The following is a 26,345-nucleotide window of genomic DNA, read 5'->3' as shown; positions in this document are numbered from 1 at the left end:
GGCAGCGACTTTAGACTTCCCAGTAATTAGCTCATTGTCTCCCAGATACCAGATGTATTGTCGCTATCTTTGTTGTCCTATTCTTGAGAAGGTAGGAATGTCACCACACTTCACATTAGCTCACCTATGAAATGTGATGAATCACTTTATAAATACAAATAACACTTTTTGGTCTGGGTAGTACTGACTTTAACTGGGACGAAACAGTTTACTAATTAACATTGCAATCACAGCCTCCACGCCCTCCAATCCCAGCATATGGTGGCGGCAAGGATATGCTGTATAACTTTATCCAGGATTCCTCAACAGTACATTCCACACCCCTTTTTTCAGCACCTGCAAGGACAGACGGAGCAAAAGGTTGGGGACACTACAATTCCATAGTTCCTTTCCAGGTTACATAACATGGTTTGCTCAGATTTTAATCCATCGCTCCATGTGGAACTCCCCAGCTATTAACATTGTGAAAGCGCCTTCGCAACAGTTCAAGAAGAACTGACTTGCAGCATCCGCAGTTCTTTGGGTTTTCTTTAGTTCAAGACCACCCCCCCCCCCACCCCCAACGCATTCACAAGGGCAACTAGGGATGTGCAATCGATAATGGTCTTGCTCGCGCCCACACAGCAAACCCTATCGCTAGCCCTCCCGTTTGTGGCAGACCTGTTCCAGTCTACGCCTCTGTGTGGCCTGTACTCATTGCTGTGTCGCCAGAGGGAGCTATTGATCGTGCTGAGACACTGACCTGTTCCACTTTGCAAACGATCCCAGGACAAATTGGTGTTTCTCGTTCCACACAGCGGAGCCATACTAATGATATCAAATCATCCTGCCCGTCTTCAGGAATACGCGAGTTGGCTATACCCCGGGTTTTTATGTTGTTGGTGAACCTCGTTCATCATTTCCTTTATTTTTTGCATTTTATTTTACAGGAGGATAAAACCTCATTCTCTGTAACGTGGAATGTGACTTAGGAAAGTTTTCCAATCGTACTGCGCCTTTATTCTTTTAAAAATTAACTGATGGCGCAGTTTCTAAATGTTAATAGGCTTTTAAAATACAAAGCGCAACGGACACAGGAACATCAAACCTCGTTGCTATTTAGTGGCATTCCAGCGTTTTATAACACTCGCGTACAGTGAAGCTGCGTCCCATTTAAAATCGGGCGTGTAAAAGAGAAACATTAGGTTAATATAGAAGTCTACAACAATGACTATATTTTCATGACTATTTCATCGGCCTTACAGGTTCCGGGACATGTTACTTTCAAACTGAGACACCCCCTGTTAAACAATCGTCAGTCTATGGACTGCATTAGTATAGAAGTGAATCGTCCTAGGGAGGAGAGAAGCTGATTTACCCGTCTAGTTAACTATACAGGCACTCAGTACCGGCTGTCACTGACCCCCTCCAAATATCAACGTTACCTTTCGGCCTCTGTGTGCTTTGGAACAGAAGACATGGTTTTGCCCAGAATTGGGGAACGAGCCGAGAAGTGACTGGAAGTGTGAAGAGGAAGACCGGAGAGGGGGCGAGCAAGGAAGAGAACCCATCCCTGAAAGGAGGCGAGATGACCACGGAGCACTGCTCCTGAGTTTGTGACCAGCGGAACATGCGTCTGTAGTTCTGTTTCAGATGGAAAATTCGACGGTTTGGGAAGATCTCAGTCAATTAACATGCACTCTTGCTCACTTTTAATATTCACTCAGTCGGTGAAGACTCATGGGTTAAGTGCCACATTTGAATCTGTATAATGGCTGATGAATGGATCGGGTTACATCTGTTGGAGCTAAGAGGCTGTGTGTTCCACATGTAATGCTTGTGTTCTTTGGTGACTCATACGCACTACGATCTACTGATTCGACAGTTTGTTTGAGGAGGGGAGTACATGCAGATCTGAGACTCCCCTCCCAACACACACACACACAGAGAGAGAATCCAGTCTGCAACCAATGCCTCTCTCGCTCTCCTAATCACTGAATGCCTCAGACAGGAACTCAGATGTTCTGCAAAGTCGCTTAGAATTGAACAAGCTTAGAGCCAGCAGGGCTGCTTGTCTCCGATCAGGTGTCTATAACCAGCTCCTTCGATCTGCTTCACACGCTCCTGAACTGTCCTGGAGCATCTTCCTTGAACCACTTTAAAGGTCAAGAGCTTATTGAAAAGCCCTCGCTGCCCTGCGCTCTCCTGTCGGACCTTTTTAAATTCCAGATCTCCAACCCTCACGATTGGATGGCACATATGCTGGAAATAACCCACCAGGTAACGGAATAGAAAGGCGCGGAATGACGGAAATTGGGTACGAACGAGCCAACATTTCTGTACTAACCACATTATACGTGTAGACATTGGAGAGTTCTTCCAGTGTTTTAACGTCGAACAGAGTGGCCAGTGGATGTCTGTCCATTTCAGGTCGTGCTGCCAAGTTGGTAAATTCTGGTAGGACCATGAGAGAGAGAGAAAAAAATGTTGTTAAATAAAACTGGACTACTGGCGTTTTGTTTAATAACTTAAAAAAAGTGGGGAGTGTCTAAATAATGGAGGAGCTCGCATTTGTAACGCTGCGTGGAAAAATAAAAGGGAGGCTGGCTCGTGCATACGGCCGGCAGATGGGTTGAACGGCCTCATTCTGTGCTGACTTATTCTCCCGTCATGAGGAGCTGGCTGGGAGGTGGAGGAGTTCTGCTGCCAAGTTTCATTTCCCTGCTCGCTCACATTTCTACAGCACCCTCTAAATTTAATGTGGACTGCCGGGCCAGGCCAGTTTAATTTGCCAATTATTTTCCCAATCAAATATTAAAAAGGAAGTGAAGGCTTCATTTGAACGGGATTGCTGTTTGAAATACCTGACTCGAGAGTCTTAGTGCTGATGTGGTGAACGAGCAAATGCTGTGGAATGTTAACTCAGAAACCGCGAGCAGGCCTGGAGTGAACAGAGAATCTAACACTAACATCACATTACAGTGGGTTTTTCAGGCCAGGGTTCTGTTAAAAGAGTTTAACGCTATTCGCATTCTGACTGTGTTCAACAATTCAGGTGGGTAAAGGGTTAAGCCCGGTGGTGGAGATGGCAGCGCTCCAGATACCTGTCTGCAGGTAGAAAGCCGGGAGAATGAGCCGTGCTTGTTCTTTCCGTCAGCGTTAGCTTTCACTAGTGGCAATGTTATCAGCCAGCCAGAAAGGACAGGTCTTTAGGTTCACATCATCAGCTGTTGCAGCTCAGTGTTGGGTCTCAGACAGAGAGGAAATGCAGGGAATGTAGGACAGTATTGGGACTGGGATCAGTACAGAATGCAGGACAGTATTGGGACTGGGATCAGTACAGAATGCAGGACAGTGTTGGGACTGGGATCAGTACAGAATGCAGGACAGTGTTGGGACTGGGATCAGTACAGAATGCAGGACAGTATTGGGACTGGGATCAGTACAGAATGCAGGACGGTGTTGGGACTGGGATCAGTACAGAATGCAGGACGGTGTTGGGACTGGGATCAGTACAGAATGCAGGACAGTGTTGGGATGGGATCAGTACAGAATGCAGGACAGTGTTGGGACTGGGATCAGTACAGAATGCAGGATAGTGTTGGGACTGGGATCAGTACAGAATGCAGGACGGTGTTGGGACTGGGATCAGTACAGAATGCAGGACGGTGTTGGGACTGGGATCAGTACAGAATGCAGGACAGTGTTGGGATTGGAACCAGTACAGAATGCAGGACAGTGTTGGGACTGGGATCAGTACAGAATGCAGGATAGTGTTGGGACTGGGATCAGTACAGAATGCAGGACGGTGTTGGGACTGGGATCAGTACAGAATGCAGGACAGTGTTGGGACTGGGACCAATACAGAATGTAGGACAGTGTTGGGACTGGGATCAGTACAGAATGCAGGACGATGTTGGGACTGGGATCAGAACAGAATGCAGGACGGTGTTGGGACTGGGATCAGAACAGAATGCAGGACGGTGTTGGGACTGGGATCAGTACAGAATGCAGGACGATGTTGGGACTGGGATCAGAACAGAATGCAGGACGATGTTGGGACTGGGATCAGAACAGAATGCAGGACGGTGTTGGGACTGGGATCAGAACAGAATGCAGGACGGTGTTGGGACTGGGATCAGTACAGAATGCAGGACAGTGTTGGGACTGGGATCAGTACAGAATGCAGGACAGTGTTGGGACTGGGATCAGTACGGAATGCAGGACGGTGTTGGGACTGGGATCAGTACAGAATGCAGGACGGTGTTGGGACTGGGATCTTTACAGAATGCAGGACAGTGTTGGGACTGGGACCAGTACAGAATGCAGGACAGGGTTGTGACTGGGATCAGTACAGAATGCAGGACAGTGTTGGGACTGGGATCAGAACAGAATGCAGGACGGTGTTGGGACTGGGATCAGTTCAGAATGCAGGACGATGTTGGGACTGGGATCAGAACAGAATGCAGGACGGTGTTGGGACTGGGATCAGAACAGAATGCAGGACGGTGTTGGGACTGGGATCAGTACAGAATGCAGGACGATGTTGGGACTGGGATCAGAACAGAATGCAGGACGGTGTTGGGACTGGGATCAGAACAGAATGCAGGATGGTGTTGGGACTGGGATCAGTACAGAATGCAGGACAGTGTTGGGACTGGGATCAGTACAGAATGCAGGACAGGGGTGGGACTGGGATCAGTACAGAATGCAGGACGGTGTTGGGACTGGGATCAGTACGGAATGCAGGACGGTGTTGGGACTGGGATCAGTACAGAATGCAGGACGGTGTTGGGACTGGGATCAGTACAGAATGCAGGACTGTGTTGGGACTGGGATCAGTACAGAATGCAGGACAGGGTTGTGACTGGGATCAGTACAGAATGCAGGACAGTGTTGGGACTGGGACCAGTACAGAATGCAGGACGGTGTTGGGACTGGGACCAGTACAGAATGCAGGACAGTGTTGGGACTGGAATCAGTACGGAATGCAGGACAGTGTTGGGACTGGGATCAGTACAGAATGCAGGACAGTGTTTGGACTGGGATCAGTACAGAATGCAGGACGGTGTTGGGACTGGGATCAGTACAGAATGCAGGACAGTGTTGGGACTGGGATCAGTACAGAATGCAGGACGGTGTTGGGACTGGGATCTTTACAGAATGCAGAACGGTGTTGGGACTGGGATCAGTACAGAATGCAGGATAGTGTTGGGACTTGGATCAGTACAGAATGCAGGACGGTGTTGGGACTGGGATCAGTACAGAATGCGGGACGGTGTTGGGACTGGGATCAGTACAGAATGCAGGATGGTGTTGGGACTGGGATCAGTACAGAATGCAGGACTGTGTTGGGACTGGGATCAGTACAGAATGCAGGACGGTGTTGGGACTGGGATCAGTACAGAATGCAGGACGGTGTTGGGACTGGGATCAGTACAGAATGCAGGACTGTGTTGGGACTGGGATCAGTACAGAATGCAGGACGGTGTTGGGACTGGGATCAGTACAGAATGCAGGACAGTGTTGGGACTGGGATCAGTACAGAATGCAGGACGGTGTTGGGATTGGGATCAGTACAGAATGCAGGACGGTGTTGGGATTGGGATCAGTACGGAATGCAGGACAGTGTTGGGACTGGGATCAGAACAAAATGCAGGACAAGTGTTGGGACTGGGATCAGTACAGAATGCAGGACGGTGTTGGGACTTGGACCAGTACAGAATGCAGGATGGTGTTGGGACTGGGATCAATACAGAATGCAGGATGGTGTTGGGACTGGGATCAGTACAGAATGCAGGACAGTGTTGGGACTGGGATCAGTACAGAATGCAGGACAGTGTTGGGACTGGGACCAGTACAGAATGCAGGATAGTGTTGGGACTGGGATCAGTACAGAATGCAGGACAGTGTTGGGACTGGGACCAGTACAGAATGCAGGACAGTGTTGGGACTGGGATCAGTACAGAATGCAGGACGGTGTTGGGACTGGGATCAGTACAGAATGCAGGACAGTGTTGGGACTGGGATCAGTACAGAATGCAGAACGTTGTTGGGACTGGGATCAGCACAGAATGCCGGACGGTGTTGGGACTGGGACCAGTACAGAATGCAGGACGGTGTTGGGACAAGGATCAGTACAGAATGCAGGACAGTGTTGGGACTGGGATCAGTACAGAATGCAGGACGGTGTTGGGACTAGGATCAGTACGGAATGCAGGACGGTGTTGGGACTGAGACCAGGACAGAATGCAGAACGGTGTTGGGACTGGGACCAGTACAGAATGCAGGACAGTATTGGGACTGGGACCGGTACAGAATGCAGGACAGTGTTGGGACTGGGACCGGTACAGAATGCAGGACGGTGTTGGGACTGGGATCAGTACAGAATGCAGGACGGTGTTGGGACTGGGATCAGAACAGAATGCAGGACGGTGTTGGGACTGGGATCAGTACAGAATGCAGGTCGGTGTTGTGACTGGGACCAGTACAGAATGCAGGTCAGTGTTGGGACTGGGATCAGTACAGAATGCAGGACAGGGGTGGGACTGGGTCCAGTACAGAATGCAGGACGGTGTTGGGACTGGGATCAGTACAGAATGCAGGACGGTGTTGGGACTGGGATCAGTACAGAATGCAGGATGGTGTTGGTGCCTGGAATCAGTACAGAATGCAGGACAGTGTTGCGACTGGGATCTGTACAGATGCAGAATTGTTTTCGGACTGGGACCAGTAATGAATCCAGGATAATGTTGGGACTAGGATTAGTACAGAATGCACGACAGTGTTGCAACTGGGATCTGTACAGAATGCCAGACATTTTTGGGACTGGGACCAGTTGGGAATGCAGGATAGTGCTGGAACTGTGATGAATAGGGAATGCAGGTAGTGTTGAGCCTGGGAGGCGGCGAGAATGCAGGATGGTGTTGGAACTGGAATCAGACAGGATTGCAGGTCACTGAAATTTGCAGGAAATGCAAGGCCAGTGTTGAGAAATATGTTTGTATGCCAGGCTGTCTTTCCTCATCTTTGTTTCGCTAGAGAAGCATAAGGCTTACATTTGCTATATTTCATGACCTCATCTTCCAAACTGTTTTAAACCCAGTGAAACTTCTGAGTATATAATCTTAATGGCATCTAGTTCATACAGTGTATATTCTACCAAATGTAACTTTATAACTAAACACAATTCTTCAATGATGTTAACTGAGCGATAATTACTGACCCTGTCATTGCAGGCAACATCTAATTCCTTTTTCAAGTGATGGCATGGAATCTTGGAAATCATCTGAAAAGGCTCACTGTTTGTTAGTCTGATCCCACAATGTCCCCACTGTTAGTGCAGTGTTCCCTCAGTACTGTACTCAAAAACCCGCGTTTAGCTGCAGCTAATCAATGATATAGGAATACGAGGTACCCATTATCCTCAACAGGCTGACCTCCAGGAGTAAATAATTCAGCTCCTCTTACCCATTATGACATTTGCTTAGAGCTTGGTTGATCTCTTTTCTAATTCCATCCATTTGCTTGATTCCATATCCCTTAATACTTCTGCCTAACAAAAGTACATCCGTTTTGATTTGAAGATTTTCAATTGACCCCTTACCTTCAACAGTTTTTTTGAGGGAAACGGTTTCCAATTTCTTCTACCCATTTTTTTGAATAAACCTCTTCCGTGTTCTCTGGAGCTGGTGGGACCTGAACCTTGGTCTCGTAGCTTAGAGGCAGTGACGGTACCGCAGTCACTTTCCTCACTCTATAAAACTCTTTACTTGTTAACACTTGCTTTGGATCATCCCTCCATCTTCAATGGGAATTGTTTGGGGTCTTGTTGTACAATGGTAGCGTTCATACCTCTGAGTCAGGAGGCCTGGGTTCAACTCCCACCTGCTCCGGAGGTGTGTCATAACATCTCTGAACAGGTTAATTAAAAATATTCAATGGGAGTCAGTTAGCTCGGTTCACTGGATGGCTGGTTTGCAATGCACTGTGAAGCCAACAGTGTGGACCCAGTTCCTTCCCAATCTTCCCCCTTGCCTGAGGTGATGGTGACACTCAGGTTAAATTCAGCTACATTGGGGAAACCAAGCGGACGCTTGGGGACCGCTTTGCAGAACACCTCCGTTCGGTTCGCAATAAACAACTACACCTCCCAGTCGCGAACCATTTGAACTCCCCCTCCCATTCCTTAGACGACATGTCCATCATGGGCCTCCTGCAGTGCCACAATGATGCCACCCAAAGGTTGCAGGAACAGCAACTCATATTCCGCTTGGGAACCCTGCAGCCCAATGGTATCAATGTGAACTTCACAAGCTTCAAAATCTCCCCCTCCCCCACTGCATCCCAAAACGAGCCCAGCTCGTCCCCTCCCTCCCCACTGCACCACACAACCAGCCCAGCTTGTCGCCGCCTCCCTAACCTATTCTTTGTCTCACCTATCCCCTCCTCCCACCTGAAGCTGCACCTCCATTTCCCACCTACCAACCTCATCCTGCCTCCTTGACCTGTCCGTCCTCCCCGGACTGACTATCCCCTCCCCACCTCCCCACCTATACTCTCCTCTCCATCTATCTTCTCCTCTATCCATCTTTGGTCCGCCTCCCCCTCTCTCCCTATTTATTCCAGAACCCTCTCCCCATCCCCCTTTCTGATGAAGGGTCTAGGTCCGAAACATTAGCTTTTGTGCTCCTGAGATGCTGCTTGGCCTGCTGTGTTCATCCAGCTACACACTTTGTTATTTTAAATTCATCACTAGTCATCTCTCTTTAACAAGGAGTAGAACTATGTCATCATTACTTTATCTTCAATCTGAAGAGGAATGCTAGTCTAGTCTTAGGGCTTTTTTGGCACTGTCATAATATCCCTACCACTGTTCTCAAAGGCCTAGAAAGATGGCATGGATTGCTGGGAAATGGGCATAAATATCATTGCCAGCTGGTGTCAACATAATGAGTAATCTTTGTGCGGTGGACATGGGCACACCAAGAATTTAGTTACAAGTGTTGAGCTCATTTGCTTTCGGATACTGGTCAGCAGAGAAGAGATAATTTACTTCTGTCAGCTTGGTTTGATTTGCTGAAGCAGTGGTGGAGATACACCAGTACTTTTCCAAGTGTAAAGTCTACTTACGGATTTTGCACCAACACCTGGAGCACAAGAAAGTGACTCAGCATTCATCTCAGTCAATGTTTTAAAATGAAACATGTAAAAGGGGAGACAAAGGAATGGTTTAAGAAGTGTAACACTTTTGTGACACTGATATTTCAACCTTGAATGTCCTTATCTGCTGTTTATCACATTTGAGCGGGACTGTAAGTATGGCATGGAGCAACTCAGACTGGTTTTGCAGTCACTATGCTTTCCACCAGCAATGGATCATTTTATCTTTAGACAATAATTTGACAGTATCAATTTAGCCACTTATTGCCAGATTCATTGACAATGTCAAAATTATTCACAATTTGCTGAGTATTGCTTCAATTCTTTGGGTGTTTAGCTGATTACTGACACTCTTTCTATTTATCTCAATGCAAAACAAGAATTGTTGCCTTTAGTTACCCTATTATGTCAAGTCCCAATGGGTTAGCATTGGTAGAGCAATATTAACGCAGACTGCCTATTAGAAATGGAATAACTTATGTTGTTTTTGTCTCCTCGTGGACACCAGCAGCCTTCTGGTAAACCAAGGCAACCCATTGTGCTCAGTCCAGATATCATCTACTCGATACCTCCGCACATGCAATTCTCAAAGGGAACATTGCTCATTAGTCAGGAGCAAGATTCTGATCGGTTTTCCCCTTTTTAACACTGAGGTCATTGGTATTATTACTTATTAAGTAAGCCTTGCAAAGAAAGAGAACGCTTGCTTTGATATATGAATCTAGGATGTCTGAAATGACAAAGGAGTGTTTTTGAAGCATAGCCATTGTTGTAACCTAGAAAAGAAATGTTAGTAAATTTGTATTCAGGAAGCTCCTGCAAACAGTAATATCATAAGGGCTAAAAACATTGCGTCTGCAGTGTGGCTTGAGAGGTACCTATTTGACAGGACACTTGAGCGAACATCTCTGCACTAAGAGACATATAGCCATAGGGTCGTACAGCATGGAAACAGACCCTTCAGCCCTACCAGTACATGTCGAGCATAATCACAAACTAAACTAGTCCCACCTTCCTGTTCCTGGTCCATATCCCTCCAAACATTTCCTATTCATGTTTCTATTCAAATGTCTATTGAATGGTGTAACTGGACCTGCATCCAGCACTTCCTCTGGCAGTTTATTTCACACATGTGTAAAAGGTTGTCCCTCATGTCCTTCTTTAAACTTTCTGCTCTCAGCTAAAAGTATCTCCCTTAGTTTTGAACTCTGCCACCCTGGGGAAAAGGCCCTTGGCTATTCACCTTATCTATGCCCCTCGTGATTTTATAAATCTCAAATAGGTCACCCCTCAAGCAGATCTTGCACATCCATTTGAGAGGGCAGGTGGGAGCCTCAATTTAATGTCTCAACTGGAAAGCAACATCTCTGTGTTTAATGACATCTGAACATTGTGACTGAGCAATCTATTTTTATGAAGTTTGTCATGTATAGAGATTTAGACATTATGCACGCACCAAGGACAAACCCGAGTTGTATACCTTAAAGCATCAGAAATATGAGCTGTCAAAGTTTAATGTATAAGGAATCCCCTGGAATGCAGTGAGGTCCAGTTGAAGCTTAACCAGGAGATGCTACTCAGTGCCCCTTAACGCCTCTTACTCTTTGTTCGATAAGCCTGGTAAGTTATTAACTGAGTAATCGATTAATGGAGTACTGTGTGCAGTATTGGTCACCTTAAATAAGGAAGGATGTAAAAATGTTGGAGGTGATTCAGAGAAGGTTTGCCAGACTTCTACCTGGAATAAGCTGGCTGTTTTCTGAGGCAAGGTCAGACAAGCTAAGCTTGTACCTTCAGGAGAGTAAGAGATGACTTGATTGAAACGTATAAAATCCTCAGGGAACTTGCTGGAATGGATGTGGGTAGGATGTTTGTGTGAGAATCTTGAACCAGGATCTATGTTTAAAAGATCAAGCGTTGTCTATTTAAAACAGGGAGTTGAAATCTTTTCTCTCAGAGGGTCATGGGTCTTCTGAACTCTTTTCCTGAAAAGGTGGTGACAGCAGATCTTTAAATAGCTCTGAGGCAGAAAGGGGTAGATTCTTGTTACGCAAGGCGGTGAAAGGTTATCGGGGGAGGTGGCAAAGTGGAATTAAGATTACAGTCAGATCGGCCATCATCTTATTGAATAGGAGAGGAGCCTAAAAGGGCTGAATGGCCCACCACTGATTCACATGTTGAATTCTGGCTGTGGTTCCCTTGATAGCATGCTTGTCTGTGAATCAGAAGGTTGTGCGATCAGATCCCACCCCAGGAGATGTGAGCATGAATATCCCTGAATTGCTCAAGAGTCAGAAGTCACATGACACCAGGTTATAGTTCAACAGGTTTATTTGAAAGCACAAGCTTTTAAAATACTGCTGCTTTGTCAGGTGATGAAGCAGTGCTCCGAAAGCTTGTGCTTTCAAATAAACCCATTGACTATAACCTGGTGTTGTGTGACTTCTGACTTTGTCCATCCCAGTCCAACACAGGCAACTCCACATCGTAATTACCCAGAGAACATTGCACTCGCTGTCAGAGGTACTGCCCATTAAACTGAGGCTTAGTCTGCCCAGTCAGGTGGGGATGAAATATCCCATAGTGCCATTTCGCAGATGACCAGGGGAGTTTCTCCAAGTGTTCTGTCTGATACTTGCCTCCCAACCAACACATCACTGAAATAAGTGCAGAAATTGCTAGAGAGACTCAGCAGATCTGGCAGCATCTATGGAGAGAAAGCAATTTATGTTTTAGGTCCAGTGACTCTTCCTCAAATCTAAAACAAGTGTTTTCTTCCTGCCCTCAATGCTGTGTTTGAAAATTCCTTGTGTACAAACTGGCTGGTGCATTTCCTATGTTGAAACCCTGACTACATTTCTAAAAGCATGTTATTGTGTGTAAAGCATGTTGGGACATCCTGAGGTCATGGAAGCAGCTACATTATCACAAACCTTTTTCTCTTTCCATTAATTTTCAGCTTTTTTTGATAAACTGGCAAAGGTTTCCAACAAATCGCTTTTATCAGGCAGCATTAAGGAAGAAGAATCAAATCTAGTGCCATGAAAATGATGATACATAACACTAATTCCAAGTCCTTTGTTTCAGTTACTTTCTCTCAGTTTAACGACGAGCTTAGATATCATCAGGCACAATTTAAAGTGAGAATGAGGAGTTAAAACATTTAGAGCCGCAGGAAATAGATTGTCTTTGGGTGCCCCCTCTCCTGCATGCCCAGAGTGACAAAATCTTCTATTCAAACCAGGGAGGCATCACACAGCTGCCATCCAATACAGTTGAGAAATCTTCCGGTCTAATTGACATGAATCACTCAACCATACTGAAATATGAAGCATTTTTATATCTTATTGTCTCATTTTTCAAAAATGAATGATAGACAATCAGTTACAGTAAAGGCTTTTTGATCCATTGTGCCACTGCTGGCTGTTTAAAAGAGTCCCTCTCCCGAAGCACAACCCCATAGCCTTGAAAATTGATCCCCTTCAAACATATATCCAATTCTCTTTTGAATATTACTGTTGGATCTGTTACTACTATTTAGTAAGGCCTTGCATTCCAGATCTTAACAATCCACTGCATTCAAAATCTCCTCAGCTCCCCTTAAACATCTGCCCTTCAGTTACTCACCAGCAAAAACATCAGTTTCTCAATGAGCTTCCCTGCTGGAAGTAGAACCATGTGTTTTCCTTCAGTCTTTCATGTAACTGAAGCCCCCACATTTCTGGTGTTAGTCTGGCAAATCCCATCTGCAACCTTCTCAAACAGGATGAGATTAAAACCTTTCCCCGTCACATTAGGAGACACGCCAGCGATGTACAGGGAATTTCAATTGCAGATAAAGACAAGCAGGGAGTGGACTGAGGTGTTCAGGCAATTGGCCTGCTTTTTGCCTCATTACTTCTGAAGTGGAGAAAAACCATTATATCTGGTTCATTCGGTTCAAAACAGTGACCCATTGTTTTAGACAGACTCATTGATAATCATACAGACTTGTTACATGTATTGAATTATTCATAACGATATTTCCTGATTAAAACAATGTTATGAGTAGAAAAATAAGCTAATGATCAGATTACTTTACTGCTGCCTTCAGAGATTATCAGTAATGACTGCTAATTTATTGAAAATTAAATCACTGTCGGAATCATTAATTCCTCATTGGGAATCATTATCCATCAACTTCGTGGAATGTACAGGATAGAATGTCATCTCTAGATCAACACCACAGTGGTTTCATACCCGTGATTTGATCTTCTTATCAATGCTAAACCAAAGAATTGTAAACTGTGTCAATGGGCAAATTGAAAGTTGAGTTTGACTCGCTCGTCCTGTTCTAGAGAGATTTTATCAACTTCCCTCTGGAGGCAGTTGGACTCTAGGATTAGACTCTATTTACACTCGCATATTGTTGCAATATATGGTAATGTTTAGTCCTCAGGAGTCTCAGTCCTCAGGATCTCAGTTTAACATCACATTTGAAAGGCAGCATCTTAGATTGTATAGCATTGCCTCATTCCAGCACTGGAGCTTGCGTCTCTAACAGGTAGATGAGAGTAAACCGGTTGATATGGTGTATATGGATTTCAGCAAGGCATTTGATAAGGTCCCCCACAGTAGGCTATTGTACAAAATGCGGAGGAATGGGATTGTGTGAGATATAGCAGTTTGGATCGGAAATTGGCTTGCTGAAAAAAGATGGAGGGTGGTAGTTGATGGGAAATGTTCATCCTGGACACCAGTTACTAGTGGTGTACCGCAAGGGTCAGTGTTGGGTCCACTGCTGTTTGTCATTTTTATAAATGACCTGGATGAGGGCGTAGAAGGATGGGTTAGTAAATTTGCAGACGACACTAAGGTCGGTGGAGTTGTGGATAGTGACGAAGGATGTTGTAGGTTACAGAGAGACATAGATAAGCTGCAGAGCTGGGCTGAGAGGTGGCAAATGGAGTTTAATGTGGACAAGTGTGAGGTGATGCACTTTGGTAGGAGTAACCAGAAGGCAAAGTACTGGGCTAATGGTAAGATTCTTGGTAGTCTAGATGAGCAGAGAGATCTCAGTGTCCATGTACACAGATCCTTGAAAGCTGCCTCCCAGGTTGACAGGGCTGTTAAGAAGGCATTCAGTGTTTTAGCTTTTATTAAAAGAGGGATCGAGTTCTGGAACCTTGAGGTTATGCTGCAGCTGTACAAAACTCTGGTGCGGCCGCACTTGGAATATTGCGTACAGTTCTGGTCACTGCATTATAAGAAGGATGTGGAAGCTTTGGAAAGGGTGCCGAGGAGATTTACTAGGATGTTGCCTGGTATGGAGGGAAGGTCTTATGAGGAAAGGCTGAGGGACTTGAGGCTGTTTTCGTTAGAGAAAAGGTTGAGCGATGACTTAATTGAAACGTATAAAATAATCAGAGGGTTAAATAGAGTGGATAGGGAGAGCCTTTTTCCTCGGATGGTGATGGCGAGCATGAGGGTGATAGCTTTAAATTGAGGGGTTGAAAGATATAGGACTGATGTCAGAGGTAGTTCCTTTACTCAGAGAGTAGTAAGGGAATGGAACGCTTTGCCTGCAATGGTAGTAGATTCGCCAACTTTAGGTACATTTAAGTTGTCATTGGATAAGCATATGGACGTACATGGAATAGTGTAGGTTAGATGGGCTTCAGATTGGTATGACAGGTTGGCACATCATCGAGGGCCGAAGGGCCTGTACTGTGCTGTAATGTTCTATGTTCTATGTTCTAGGTATTGTACTCAAGGGTGTGGCAATGATCTTGACCCAAAATATAAAGATTCGAAAGTGTTTTGAGTCCATGAGTCATTGTTGATGAGGTTGCCAATGTTATCCTATTGTGTTCAAACTCATAAAATCGATACACGCAGGATTCCACAAAGAAACTCCGGAAACTGTGAGATTGAACAGAATGCAACATGAGGAACATAGAGATTTAACTGACAGCAGAGTGACCTCTGCTCCCCATGTGGTTAGTTTAAAGATATGTGTTTTGCAATCAATCACTTGACAGGAGTGGTATTTCCTTCCCGATCAATCTCTTCCTCTCTTCCCGAGAGTTAAATGTCACAAGTCACCTACCATTTCCTCAGGTTTAGACAACCAAAATCTTACAAAACCTCCCACCATTAAAACAAAAGGCATTGTATGTTTTGAACACCAGGAAGACTTGATGTAGATTTGTGGAGCTTTGCCATCTTTGCCTTACATCCTGAATCAACATCCTGTATGGATTGAATTAAACACGTCACGTTAACATTTTACAAATGGAAAATTCTTATATGGGCCATTCAATGAGTTGAGCCTATTTCATCAATTAGATCTATGTCTTACCTTGCCCTGAACAGGGATTTTTTTTTTTTCTCTATCTACTCTTTCAAACCTTCAACGTTTCCTTTAATTCTTTTCCTAGGGGAACATTGGACATAGGTATAATTTTGTCCAGAGTGAAACCTTGAGGACTACACTGCAAGAGATGGAGCCTCTAAAGATATCCACTGTCCCTATCTGGGAACAAAGCACAGAGAAGATCAATGGATCAGCATTCAGGAATGAGTCCCATAATGGGACGCATGGAGAGCCATTCATGTCTAGCGTTCACACCATTGTGCTTCCTGTAATTTATTTCATTGTTTGTGTAGTAGGTCTCAGTGGGAATACTCTAGTTATCTATGTTGTTGTATGCTATGCCAAAATGAAGACAGTGACCAATATCTATATCCTGAACCTAGCTGTGGCTGATGAACTCTTTATGCTTGGACTGCCCTTTATTGCTGCTCAAAATGCCTTGAGCTATTGGCCGTTTGGATCATTCATGTGCCGGCTGGTCCTAACTGTCGATGGCATCAACCAGTTCACCAGCATCTTCTGCCTGACCGTCATGAGCATTGATCGCTACCTTGCGGTGGTGCATCCTATCAGATCCACCAAATGGCGTTGTCCTCGGATTGCCAAGATGATCAATGCCTCTGTGTGGATATCATCCATTGTGGTTGTTCTTCCGGTTATCATATACTCTGAGGTCCAAACTGATATTAACACTTGCAACATTAACTGGCCAGAGCCCAAGTCAGTTTGGGGTGCAGCCTTTATCATATACACAGCAGTTCTGGGCTTCTTTGGCCCACTGTTAATAATATGTCTCTGTTACCTACTGATTATAATCAAAGTTAAGTCTTCTGGTTTACGTGTTGGATCAACCAAACGAAGAAAGTCTGAAAGAAAGGTTACCAGAATGGTCATTGTCATTGTCGTTGTATTTGTGATTTGCTGGCTCCCATTTTACATCCTGAATATTGTTAATCAAATTTCCACCTTGCCAGAGGAACCTGTTTCTGTGGGAATATATTTCTTTGTGGTGGTCCTCTCCTATGCCAACAGTTGCGCCAATCCTGTACTCTATGGGTTTCTGTCAGACAACTTCAAGAAGAGTTTCCAGAAAGTTCTGTGCTCGTGCAAGACCAATGGCGTTGAAGACACAACTGAACAAAAGCAAGAGAAGAGTCGATTTCCAGATACATGTATGACACAGAGATTGGCTGAACCAAATGGCTGCATGCAAACAAGTCAGATTTAAGGAAGGTGCCCCAGCCACACGTAGTGATGCTCATGAGTTCTGACAAAGTGCTCTCCACTGCTTGGTAGTTGGCCAAGTGCTTGTGGAGAGCACTGCAAAATCTTTTAAAGGTCCAGAGCTCACTTTGGGCTAAATGTGAGTGTTAACTGCAATTGTTGGTGGTCCTCCGTGTTTGTGTGTGTGTGTGTGTGTGAGAGTGAGTGAGTGAGTGAGTGAGTGAGTGAGTGAGTGAGTGAGTGAGTGAGTGAGTGAGTGAGTGAGTGAGTGAGTGTGTGTGTGTGTGTGTGTGTGTGTGTGTGTGTGTGTGAGTGTGTGTGTGTGTGAGTGAGTGAGTGTGAGTGAGTGAGTGAGAGTGAGCGAGTGAGTGAGTGAGCAAGCGAGAGAGAGAGAGCAAGAGTGTGTGTGTGTTTGTCTGTATGTGAGAGAGTGTGTGTGTGTGTGTGTGTGTGTGTGTGTGTGTGTGTGTGTGTGTGTGTGTGTGTGTGTGTCTGTCTGTCTGTCTGTCTGTACAGTTGCTCTTTGGTAAAGAATGAAGGTGTAGACTTTGAAAGTTGGGGGCACTCTTTGAACATACATATGGAAGGAGTTACACTCCCCACATAAAATAAATGGTCCGCATTTCATTTCTGGTGGTACAAGTCTCATGAATCAATCAGCCCCATTGGGTTAGTGGTTCTGTTTACAAAAGTCTTTGAAAAATGCATTTCATGGTAAGAAATCATTGACTTCACGTTTAAATTTTTATGTGAGGACAGCCATTATCTTGAAACAAAATTACAGTTCCGTTGTAATGTGTGTGTGTTTTCCATTATACCGTTTGGTTGTGCAGTGTAGTAGTATAGATGCTGAATGGCACAAAGCTGTAAAACTGCCCTTTCACCTCCAGCATGTGAGTTTAAACCTGGCATTGCTAAGTGAGCGGTTTTCTCCTCTTAAGAGCCCTTCAAGCTCTGAAAATTTGGCAATCACAATCCAGGGATGTGGGACTTGAGTACAAAGCTATTTGGAATTCCAAGTGGAGAATGCTAACATGAGAAGTGAAAATAAAAACTGATGCAACTAGATGGAGCTCTTTTAAAGGAAGGGTACATGAGAGTAAAGTGGGGGAAGATTTATATCCCATTCATCCCATACTACACCTCAATTAGATGTTACCAAGCAGGTGGGAATGTTGTAAAGGGATTGGGGGTCTTGGCTGCAAAGCCTACTGTACCTTGTGCCACTTGGGCAAGACTTTTCAGATGACAGAAATTTTTGCCCCACCAACTGAAGGCACAGCAGAGATGGAATCCCCACGGATCACAGACCCCTGCGGCCATGCCATTTAACACTCCGAAAAGTGTCAGTGACAGGACTTCTGTCACACACTCTACCTCAGCCTTGGAGCTCCAGTGGCCAGTGGAGGGTCCCCAGAGATCAGGATGGGGCTGGGGCTTTACAGGCCAGGGAAGGAGGTGAGGCCCAAGGGAGGGGGGCAGAGGATTGTGGGCCTCGATGGAGAGTCTGGGGGTGTTGGCATTGGGGTGACAGCCTCCGCAGAGGGGTGGCACACTTTGAGAGAGGCAGTGGGGTGCCCATTATGGAAAAGAGGGACTTTGAGTAAGATGCCCACTCTCGCTGCCCAGGGTCCAAGCCAAATAAACATGGTGGGCTTCACCGTGTTCCTCCTGATTTAAAATTCCGTCCAAGTGGGGAGTGGCAGATTTTGGATCTTTTTATAGCCAACATCAGCACTGGGGAGTTGGTATCATCTGCCTGTACCACACCAATCAAAACCTTGGAAAATGAGGGAGCCAAGCCCAGGGAAGTAATGGGTGGCGGGGGAGGAGGTGGTAAGTCATGGGGGAGATGGAGGAGATCCGCAATAAGGACAGGAGATGGGACTTGGTGGATCTCACAACTTTGCTCTAGAGGCATCAAATCCCCACCACCCTCCCCAACTTCCTTGCACACCTTCCCCCCCCCAACCTGAGAACTACTGACCAGCCCCAGCTCCCCTTCTGGTTCTTTACAGTGCCCCTTGCTGGCTTAATACCAGTGGCAGTGGGGTGAGTGACACAATTGGGCATAATTGCCCCTTTAAAGGTGTCGATTTTTAGCAGAGTGGAAAGTACTGTTCTGAGTCATCCCACTAAGGACTTAACTGGGGTGGAGACAGGAAGATAGCAGAGCCCTGCCATCAACCACTTACCTGATTAAATGCCCTTCCCATTGACCAACCCGTGAAGCAGGAGGGCACAAGTTCTGCCCATTGACACCAGCATTGTGGACTGGAAATGCAGCTCAGTATTCTGACAAACAGAAATGAACACTCTGTCTGCACAAAATCCTACAAAATATCATCTCTGCTAGTCAGCCTGTGTTCTGGTTGTTATCATCTATGTTTCACAACAGCAGAAACAGAACTGTTTTGGTATCCAGTCTGGAAGCATTGGAACCTGCCTCTTGTTGTGATCCCAAAATGCATTCCTCCAGAGAAGGGAGAAAGTGCAGATCATTTTTCAGGATATATTTACCAATATTTGAAAATATCCAATTTCCAGACCTTCAGATCTTCCAGCTATATTTTTCATAAATAGCTTTTAAGAATTTCTGTCTCAGACTGAAGAGGAGATAATGTTCCTCTAACGACTGATAATAGAGGTAGATCTGTAAAGGATCCAGCATTTTGCTTTTTAAATGTAACAGAGACAGAAAAAAAAAGTACATGACTGTTGCAATCATAGAATCTGTACAGTGTGGAAGCAGGCCATTTGGCCCGTCAAGTCCACACAAACTCTCTGAACAGCATTCCACACAGACCCACATCCCTTCTCTATCCTGGCATTTCTCATGGCTAATCCACCCAACCTGCACATCCCTGGACACTATTGACAATTCAGCATGGCCAATCCACCAAACCTGCACATCTTTGGACTGTGGGAGGGAACCAGAGCACCCGGAGGAAACCCACGTAACACAGGGAGAATGTGCAAACTCCATACAGACAGTCGCCTGAGGGTGGAATCGAATGCAGGTCTCTGGCACTGTGAGGTGGCAGTGCTAACCACTGAGCTGCTCCTGTTGTCTACTGATTTACTGCTGTGTGGATGTGGTTCTTTCCTTGTACTAAAAGGGAGTATACTTTGAGTATATTCATTGGCTGAGCAAGGAGTTGCAGCGAATATGGTATTTGTCTGCCTCTATCATCAGCTTACCATTAATCAGTGAAAAGGGTGCTGCAGTAGGGTCTCTATCTTTGAGCTAGAAGTTCTACATTCAAGTCCCACCTGCTCAAGAACTGTGTCATAACTTTTCTAAACAGACTGTTTGGGAAACTAATCTATCTGTAGCCACTTGCTGCCCTGAAATAATGTCCCAGGATTTGTGACTTAAATAACATTGACTTTAATGGCTTTCAGCATCACTAATGTACAAAGTCACCCAGCAATTTATGGTAAGAAAGAGATTCTCCCCTAAATGTTGAATCACTACAGATCACTGGAAAATTTGTGTCCTTCTACCATGAGGTTTCAGGACACTGCTTGCTCATCCTTCACCTCCCTCTGATCCATGGAATCCCAATGGTGTGGAAGCAGGCCTTTCAGCCCAGGCTGACTCTCCAAAGAACATCCTACCCAGACTCACCCCGTTGCCTTATAATGCTCGTATGGTTAATCCATTGCCTGCACACAATGGGCAATTTAGCAAGGCCAACCCACCTAACCTGCACATTTTTGGATTGCGGGAGGAAACCAGAGCACCTGTGGGAACCCACACTGACACAGGGAGACTGTACAGACAGTCACCCAAGGCTGAAATTGAACCCAGGTCCCTAGCTCTATGTAGTAGTCGTGCTAACTTCTGAGCCACTGTGATCAAGTTGCTGCATACGTCTACAAACTCACCATAGAAAGATAGTATTAGCAAATAAAAACTCCTTTAATGAGGAAATGTATGCTCCTGCTTAACCCTCAACCTCTGACCCAGAAGGCAATCTGTCTAAAATGCCAAGTCTCATTCCTATTGGTAGCAAATTGTTGTGGAAGATTGATGTTGATTTAAAATTTTTTTAAAAATAGTTAGTTAGTTCGCCATTTTATTTTGTCTCTGTTAATCCGCCCTTTCATCTTTGTTCTCAGGGCCTGGTTTGATGTATTTGCTGCATTCCCTTCTTCATTATTCCTCAGTTTCATTCTTAATCTTTTAATCCCTTTGGTTAAAGAGCCAGTCTGTCACTTCTGGGCTTCATCCAGGATGCGCAATCTTGTCATCAGCCTCATTTGCAGCAACCTGCAGGGCAGAAATGTTCTGAGCTGAAGGGCAGTTGGAAAAAGTCCGTATAAAAATGCCAGCAAAATTTGGACCACTTACATAAAATCGGGTGCTTTATCCTCGGAACGTTCTTTTTAAATGGGATTTGTTTTGAGAGATTTTCTGAAGGTGAAATGGAGAGGATGAGGGCTGTGCACGGAGCGGGGGAGAGGGCTATGATCTTGTCGCTGGTTCCACCCTGAGGTATGGGCAGGCTGGGGTTTCCAATGTACCCTCTACCAAATGTGATCTTTCATGCTGGGGAGCTAATGTGATCTCAATAGTGAATACAGGCTTAAGATTTCACAAGACAGAAAGAGGATTCTGATTATAAGAAGGGCTGAAGGGGAAGCCACACAAATGGTGAAAGAGAGATGGGGGTGAAACCTGTTTCAGACTGAGAGGATGGTTTGTGGCAGGATTGTAAATGACTTGCTAGCCAGCTGGGTGGTGGGAGATAGGAGGGCTGACACACACTGAGCATTGATGAATTGCTGTAACAAATATAAATACTACAAATTACCAAGCATGAGCACGTTGTGCAGTTTGTTATGGTCTCTGTTCATGTCTTCAGATTCATTATGTGTGTAAGGCAGCCAAATGCTAATGTGTTTGCAGAGGAGAGAACGCAACATCTATCAACTGTGTTCTGTACCTATTCAGAAAATAAAGCAGAAACTGAATGCCCTTATTTAGCAACAACAGCACACTGTGAAATAGCTTATGCTGAAATTGTAATAATTGCTTTTTACTTCACTTACTAGAAAGAAATGCAGCGTAAAATGTGTCTCCATTTCTTCACTGCGGGCCAATATTGTGAATGTGTTTGCGTTTTTTTCTGTATTCCCTTGTGACAATCATGGATCCATGGATGAAATGTCTGTAAAATGGTCAATTTGTTTCCTGGAGTAAGAGTTTTCCCAAATTTGCTTTTTGTTCCCGATTTCAAGCCTTCTATCCAGAGACAATCATATTTGAGGCGCATCCTTTTGCGATCGTCTTAACTTGGACGTAAAGTGACCGTCAAGAATTTGTGCATCTCAGACTCTTCAATGATGGGTAAATGCACCTCTTGGCTTGGTCCTACAGTTTGTGCCAATACAATGAAATCGACCAACATTGTATTGTGAAAATGTGTTACAATCAGTGGCAGCACAGTGCTGAATGACACAGGAGGTCTGAAAGTGTGGGCTTGAATGGTGGATGTTGCTATGAAGTCGGTCGTTGACAATTCCTCTTTGGAATTTGGGTTGAAGCCCGGATTGGGAGAATAAGAATCTTTTCCAACATCCGTACCTAAATCAAAATAAATTTTACATTCACTGGCCAGATCATGAGAAAATAGAAAGACTTAGCCTTTTTATAGCATCTATCATGACTTCCAGACGGCCCAAAGCACTTCCCAATTTTTGAGGGACTCGTGCAGTGCAGTCACTGTTAGAATGTAGCAGAAACAAGAGCTCATGGCTCCGCTGGTTTGTGCAGAGAATCACAACTGAATAATAGGAATAAGAAAAAACCTTTTGCTCCAATAAATCAGTCTCTCTGAGGCAAAAACAGAAATTGCAGGAGAAACTATGTTTTGGTTTTTGCTTTTTGTTTCAATTTCAGTTCTCGTTTTGAATCTTCAGTATTCGTAGTTCTTTGTTTCAGTCTCTCTGAGGCCCCTGTCCAACATCCCACTACATTCTGATCACCACTAATGTTCTTGCCTGGCTGATTATTGCAACATTAGCTCTCCCGATCTAGAAGAGAAGACCTTCTTAATATGAAGGAGTTTCTGGGATCATCTGCTGACGGCAAGGCTTAATGTTGAGAATGATGCACTGGTGACACGAAAGTGAATGGTCTTAAATCTACAATGTCATTTTCTGGCTCAACACACATTTCTATACTGAAAGAAAATTTTCCAGAATTTAAGCATGTTGTTCAGCTAAAACTTGACAGTACAGAAGGAAAGAATTTGACCTGTGTACCCGCATCAATTCTCCAAAAGAGCTTTGTCCTGGTAAGTTTTTAACATTAGGGAATATCTCCAGTTTTTCAATGGGATATAATAGATTGGTGTCAGGAGATTTTCTCCATGAGTTGAAGATTCATTGTCAGGATAAGGAGCTGATAATTTAGCACTGAAATGAGAGAAATTCCTTCACTAAAAAAGTTATGAATCTTTGCAATTCTCATTTTCCCCAGAATATTTTGGGGGCTCTGTTGTTGAATATATTTAAGCCTGGATTGGACAGATTTGAAGTCTCTCAGGAAACCAAAGGATTTAGGGAGTGGAGTGATAAGAGGAGTAAAAGCCCAGGGCCAGCAGTTTTGGGATTGAATGGAAGAACAGGCTTGATGGGTTGAGTGGTGTACTGTCCTATCTGATTTCATGTGTGATTCTCATTCTTCCTCTGTTTTTGTTTGCAAATTATCTTAAATATTGTACCATAAACAATGTAACAACGACCAGTTGCGGCGTTGTTAGGGAATGGGATTTTGATGCATGATTTTCTGCCTTGAATGCAATTGCCATCAATAGAAACCCAGCTAATGCACAGGTCAAGGGTATTTTCACTAATTTTTACTAGAAATTCCTTAACTCATTCAGTGAATTGCGATCTGTGTGCAGGCAGTGATCTATTAGAGAGATCGAGCATGTTAATTCTGAATCTCCATCAGACCAGATTGCGACCCTGTGTTAAATGATGTGATTGCTGGAAGCATAATAAAACTCATCATCTCACACTTCTGCAAAGTTACACCTGAATCCCCTTTTTAAAATCCTATTAGTAGGAAGCCTCAATAATTTATACATTCTGGAAAATTTCTATTTGTTGAGAAATGTTTTTTGGGTTTTTTTGAGATTTTTAAAGAAGTTGTTGGTTTTAATTGAAAAAATAACTATTTTAATGTACAAAGCGTTTTGAAGGTGTCGAACTAGTATCATGATTATAACCTACGAACTATAGGCTTAGTTGTGAAGGAACTTTGACTGAACCCTGTAATATTGCTATAGAATTGTTCTGCCTTAAAACCTATTTATCTCTTCTAATCTATCTCAGTATCATAGCCAACAATTCAACCAAAGCAACATAACTACTCATTTGATGTTTGCAAGATATTTCTGTGCACAAACTGGCAGCTCTGATTTCCCATATAACAGCAGTGACTGCACTTCGAAAGTAATTCAATGGCTGTAGATTACCTCGGAACATCCTGAGGACATGCAAAACAGCAAATGAATGGAAAATTCTCATTGGGTGAGCTAGCATTGATGGAGAGAGAAACTGAGTTAATGTTTTAGCTCTGTGACCTTTTATCATCAGCTCAAATGAAGCTCCACAGATGTTTCCTGACCTGTTGAGAATTTCCAGCATATTCTGTTTTTCTTTCGGCATCCACAGTGTTTTGCTTCAGTCTAAATAATTGCAAGGTTGTTTATGTTGTCTTTAGTCTTTGAAGGCATCTTAGACCGTTTGCAAAATTGATGCAGTATAGATGTAAGCTATTATTACTGTTCGATCCACAAGACCATCCCCTCCCCACAATTCTAGTGCACGTAATATGTTTTCAATGACTAACACTGAAAAACAACTTCTCTGTGAAGCTGTGCAGGCCATCTAATGGAATTGTCCAGTTTTCTTTCCTTCCTTGCTGACATCAGAACCCACTTAGCCTCTGCACCACTAGGCCTGCTCTGATCAGCAACCAGGCATGTGGGGAACCCACTGATGCAATCCTGTTTGTTTACCACTTGGTGGTGCTATGCATCACTACTCATGCTAATCCAGATGAAGTGGTAGGACGTTCAATGGACATATGGTGTCCAAAGTAGAAAGCCAGGAGATTTGGTAAATAGCATTTGATAAGGATGACCACTTTATTCTACCAAAGCTTAAGGCGTCTATAAGAATCAACAATCAGAGCTATCAGGGTAGATTAGCAACCTGATGACCTGGGGTATAGACTGCCATCCAAATTACAGAAACTGCCCTCTTTTCAGTCGCATTGGGTTCGATAGAAATGAAAATTGGGCAATTTCCATTGTGACAATCATTACAGTTGTACCATAATACAGCTCATTCCCTGGCTTAGCAGGTTGAAAATCATCCACCTCCAGTTTACTAAACTGAGATTTCATGCCAAAATGCTTTCTCTTTTTACACCTTTCTCCTCTTACTCCCTTTCTCTGGACAAGATGGATAGGAGTCCTAATTCAGTTCCCAGATTAAGGTCTATATTAGGCTATGCAACCAATCACTAGGAAATGCAAGATGGAGGCCTAATCTGGTTTACCCTTTTGGGAAATTAATTCTTATCCAAACTCTGCACTTTGAGCCCAAAAATATGAAGCTAATTAGAAGTTTCTAATTCTTCTTGCTGAAGAGACCTTGTAGTTGTGAAAATGTAAAAATAATTGAATATTTTTGCCTAATATATAAAATCTGTACTCTGAGTCCTAGTCTGGAATGCAGCATCAGCTATGTGTATATAAAAATGGTATTTCTATAGCTACTTCTATAGATATTTCTAAAGATATTTCCAAAGAATGCAACCTGGATGTTCTAAGGATGGAATTCCTCCCTGTGGAAGAGGGTTCTCTTACTCTGATATTTGAACTTGTATCAATTCCCCATTTGAGAATCGAATCCTCAAATCTTCCCTTGTATTGATAGCCAATGTCACTTTAAATGCTGTCTAGTACAGTGAGGAATGTTTGAGCTTATACTAAGGGATCTGAGTACAGATTTGAACATATATCTCTCCATGTGGCACTTTAATCTCAATTTAATATTTTCACTAAGAAATGATTATTTTTTTTCAAATCCTAAATTCAGATTGCTGTATTTTATTGAAAACCAAATGACCTAAAAAGAGCAGTTGGAGACTGTACCACTGCACTAAAATATACTTTATTAAAATATATGAAATTATTGAAACCTGTGAAAAGTCTATATTTGTCTTGGTGGAGCACTCTTAAAGTTAAGCATGTGGAAAAAATATGTGTTTAAAATAATTCAACTCTCTCACTTCATTCACAAATTATTGTTAATATATAGTGTTTGTGGGATACTCATATTGTGTGAAATAGTTAAATATTGTTAGGAAATTACTAAATCAAACAGCTTGCATTTACATGTCATTTTTAAGATGATATATTTATTGGCAGGAAGAGAAATCTAAAGGTTATTTCAAGACTGAAGGTATTAGCAAAAATATATTCAACAGTTTGTTTCATTCTCTAATCAGCTGTATCGGTTATTGTATATCAATGCTTTATGTGAATGCCTAGCAGTAATGTCTTGGTTATGTATGTATCAAATTAAATATCCAAGG

At 43.9% G+C, this 26,345-nt stretch overlaps 1 protein-coding gene across 2 annotated transcripts; it reads left to right on the top strand.

Annotated features, from left to right (window-relative positions):
* Positions 1–276: 276 nt before the first annotated feature.
* Positions 277–26,339, top strand: LOC125462288 (somatostatin receptor type 5-like). Of its 2 annotated transcripts, XM_048552152.2 has the most exons (3): positions 277–360; positions 1,245–2,259; positions 15,561–26,339. In XM_048552152.2, the coding sequence occupies exons 2-3, from the start codon at positions 2,230–2,232 to the stop codon at positions 16,722–16,724; spliced, it is 1,194 nt and encodes a 397-aa protein (XP_048408109.1). In that variant the 5' UTR covers positions 277–360; positions 1,245–2,229; the 3' UTR covers positions 16,725–26,339. The 2 variants fall into 2 exon arrangements, with proteins under 2 accessions (XP_048408109.1, XP_048408110.1); XM_048552153.2 differs by lacking the exons at positions 277–360; positions 1,245–2,259 and adding an exon at positions 2,950–3,034.
* Positions 26,340–26,345: the final 6 nt, after the last annotated feature.

This window comes from Stegostoma tigrinum, chromosome 23 (assembly GCF_030684315.1).
Source record: "Stegostoma tigrinum isolate sSteTig4 chromosome 23, sSteTig4.hap1, whole genome shotgun sequence".
NCBI classification, from domain to species: Eukaryota; Metazoa; Chordata; class Chondrichthyes; order Orectolobiformes; family Stegostomatidae; genus Stegostoma; species Stegostoma tigrinum.
Note: the sequence above shows the minus strand (reverse complement) of the source record. Positions and strands in the feature narration are given on the sequence as shown.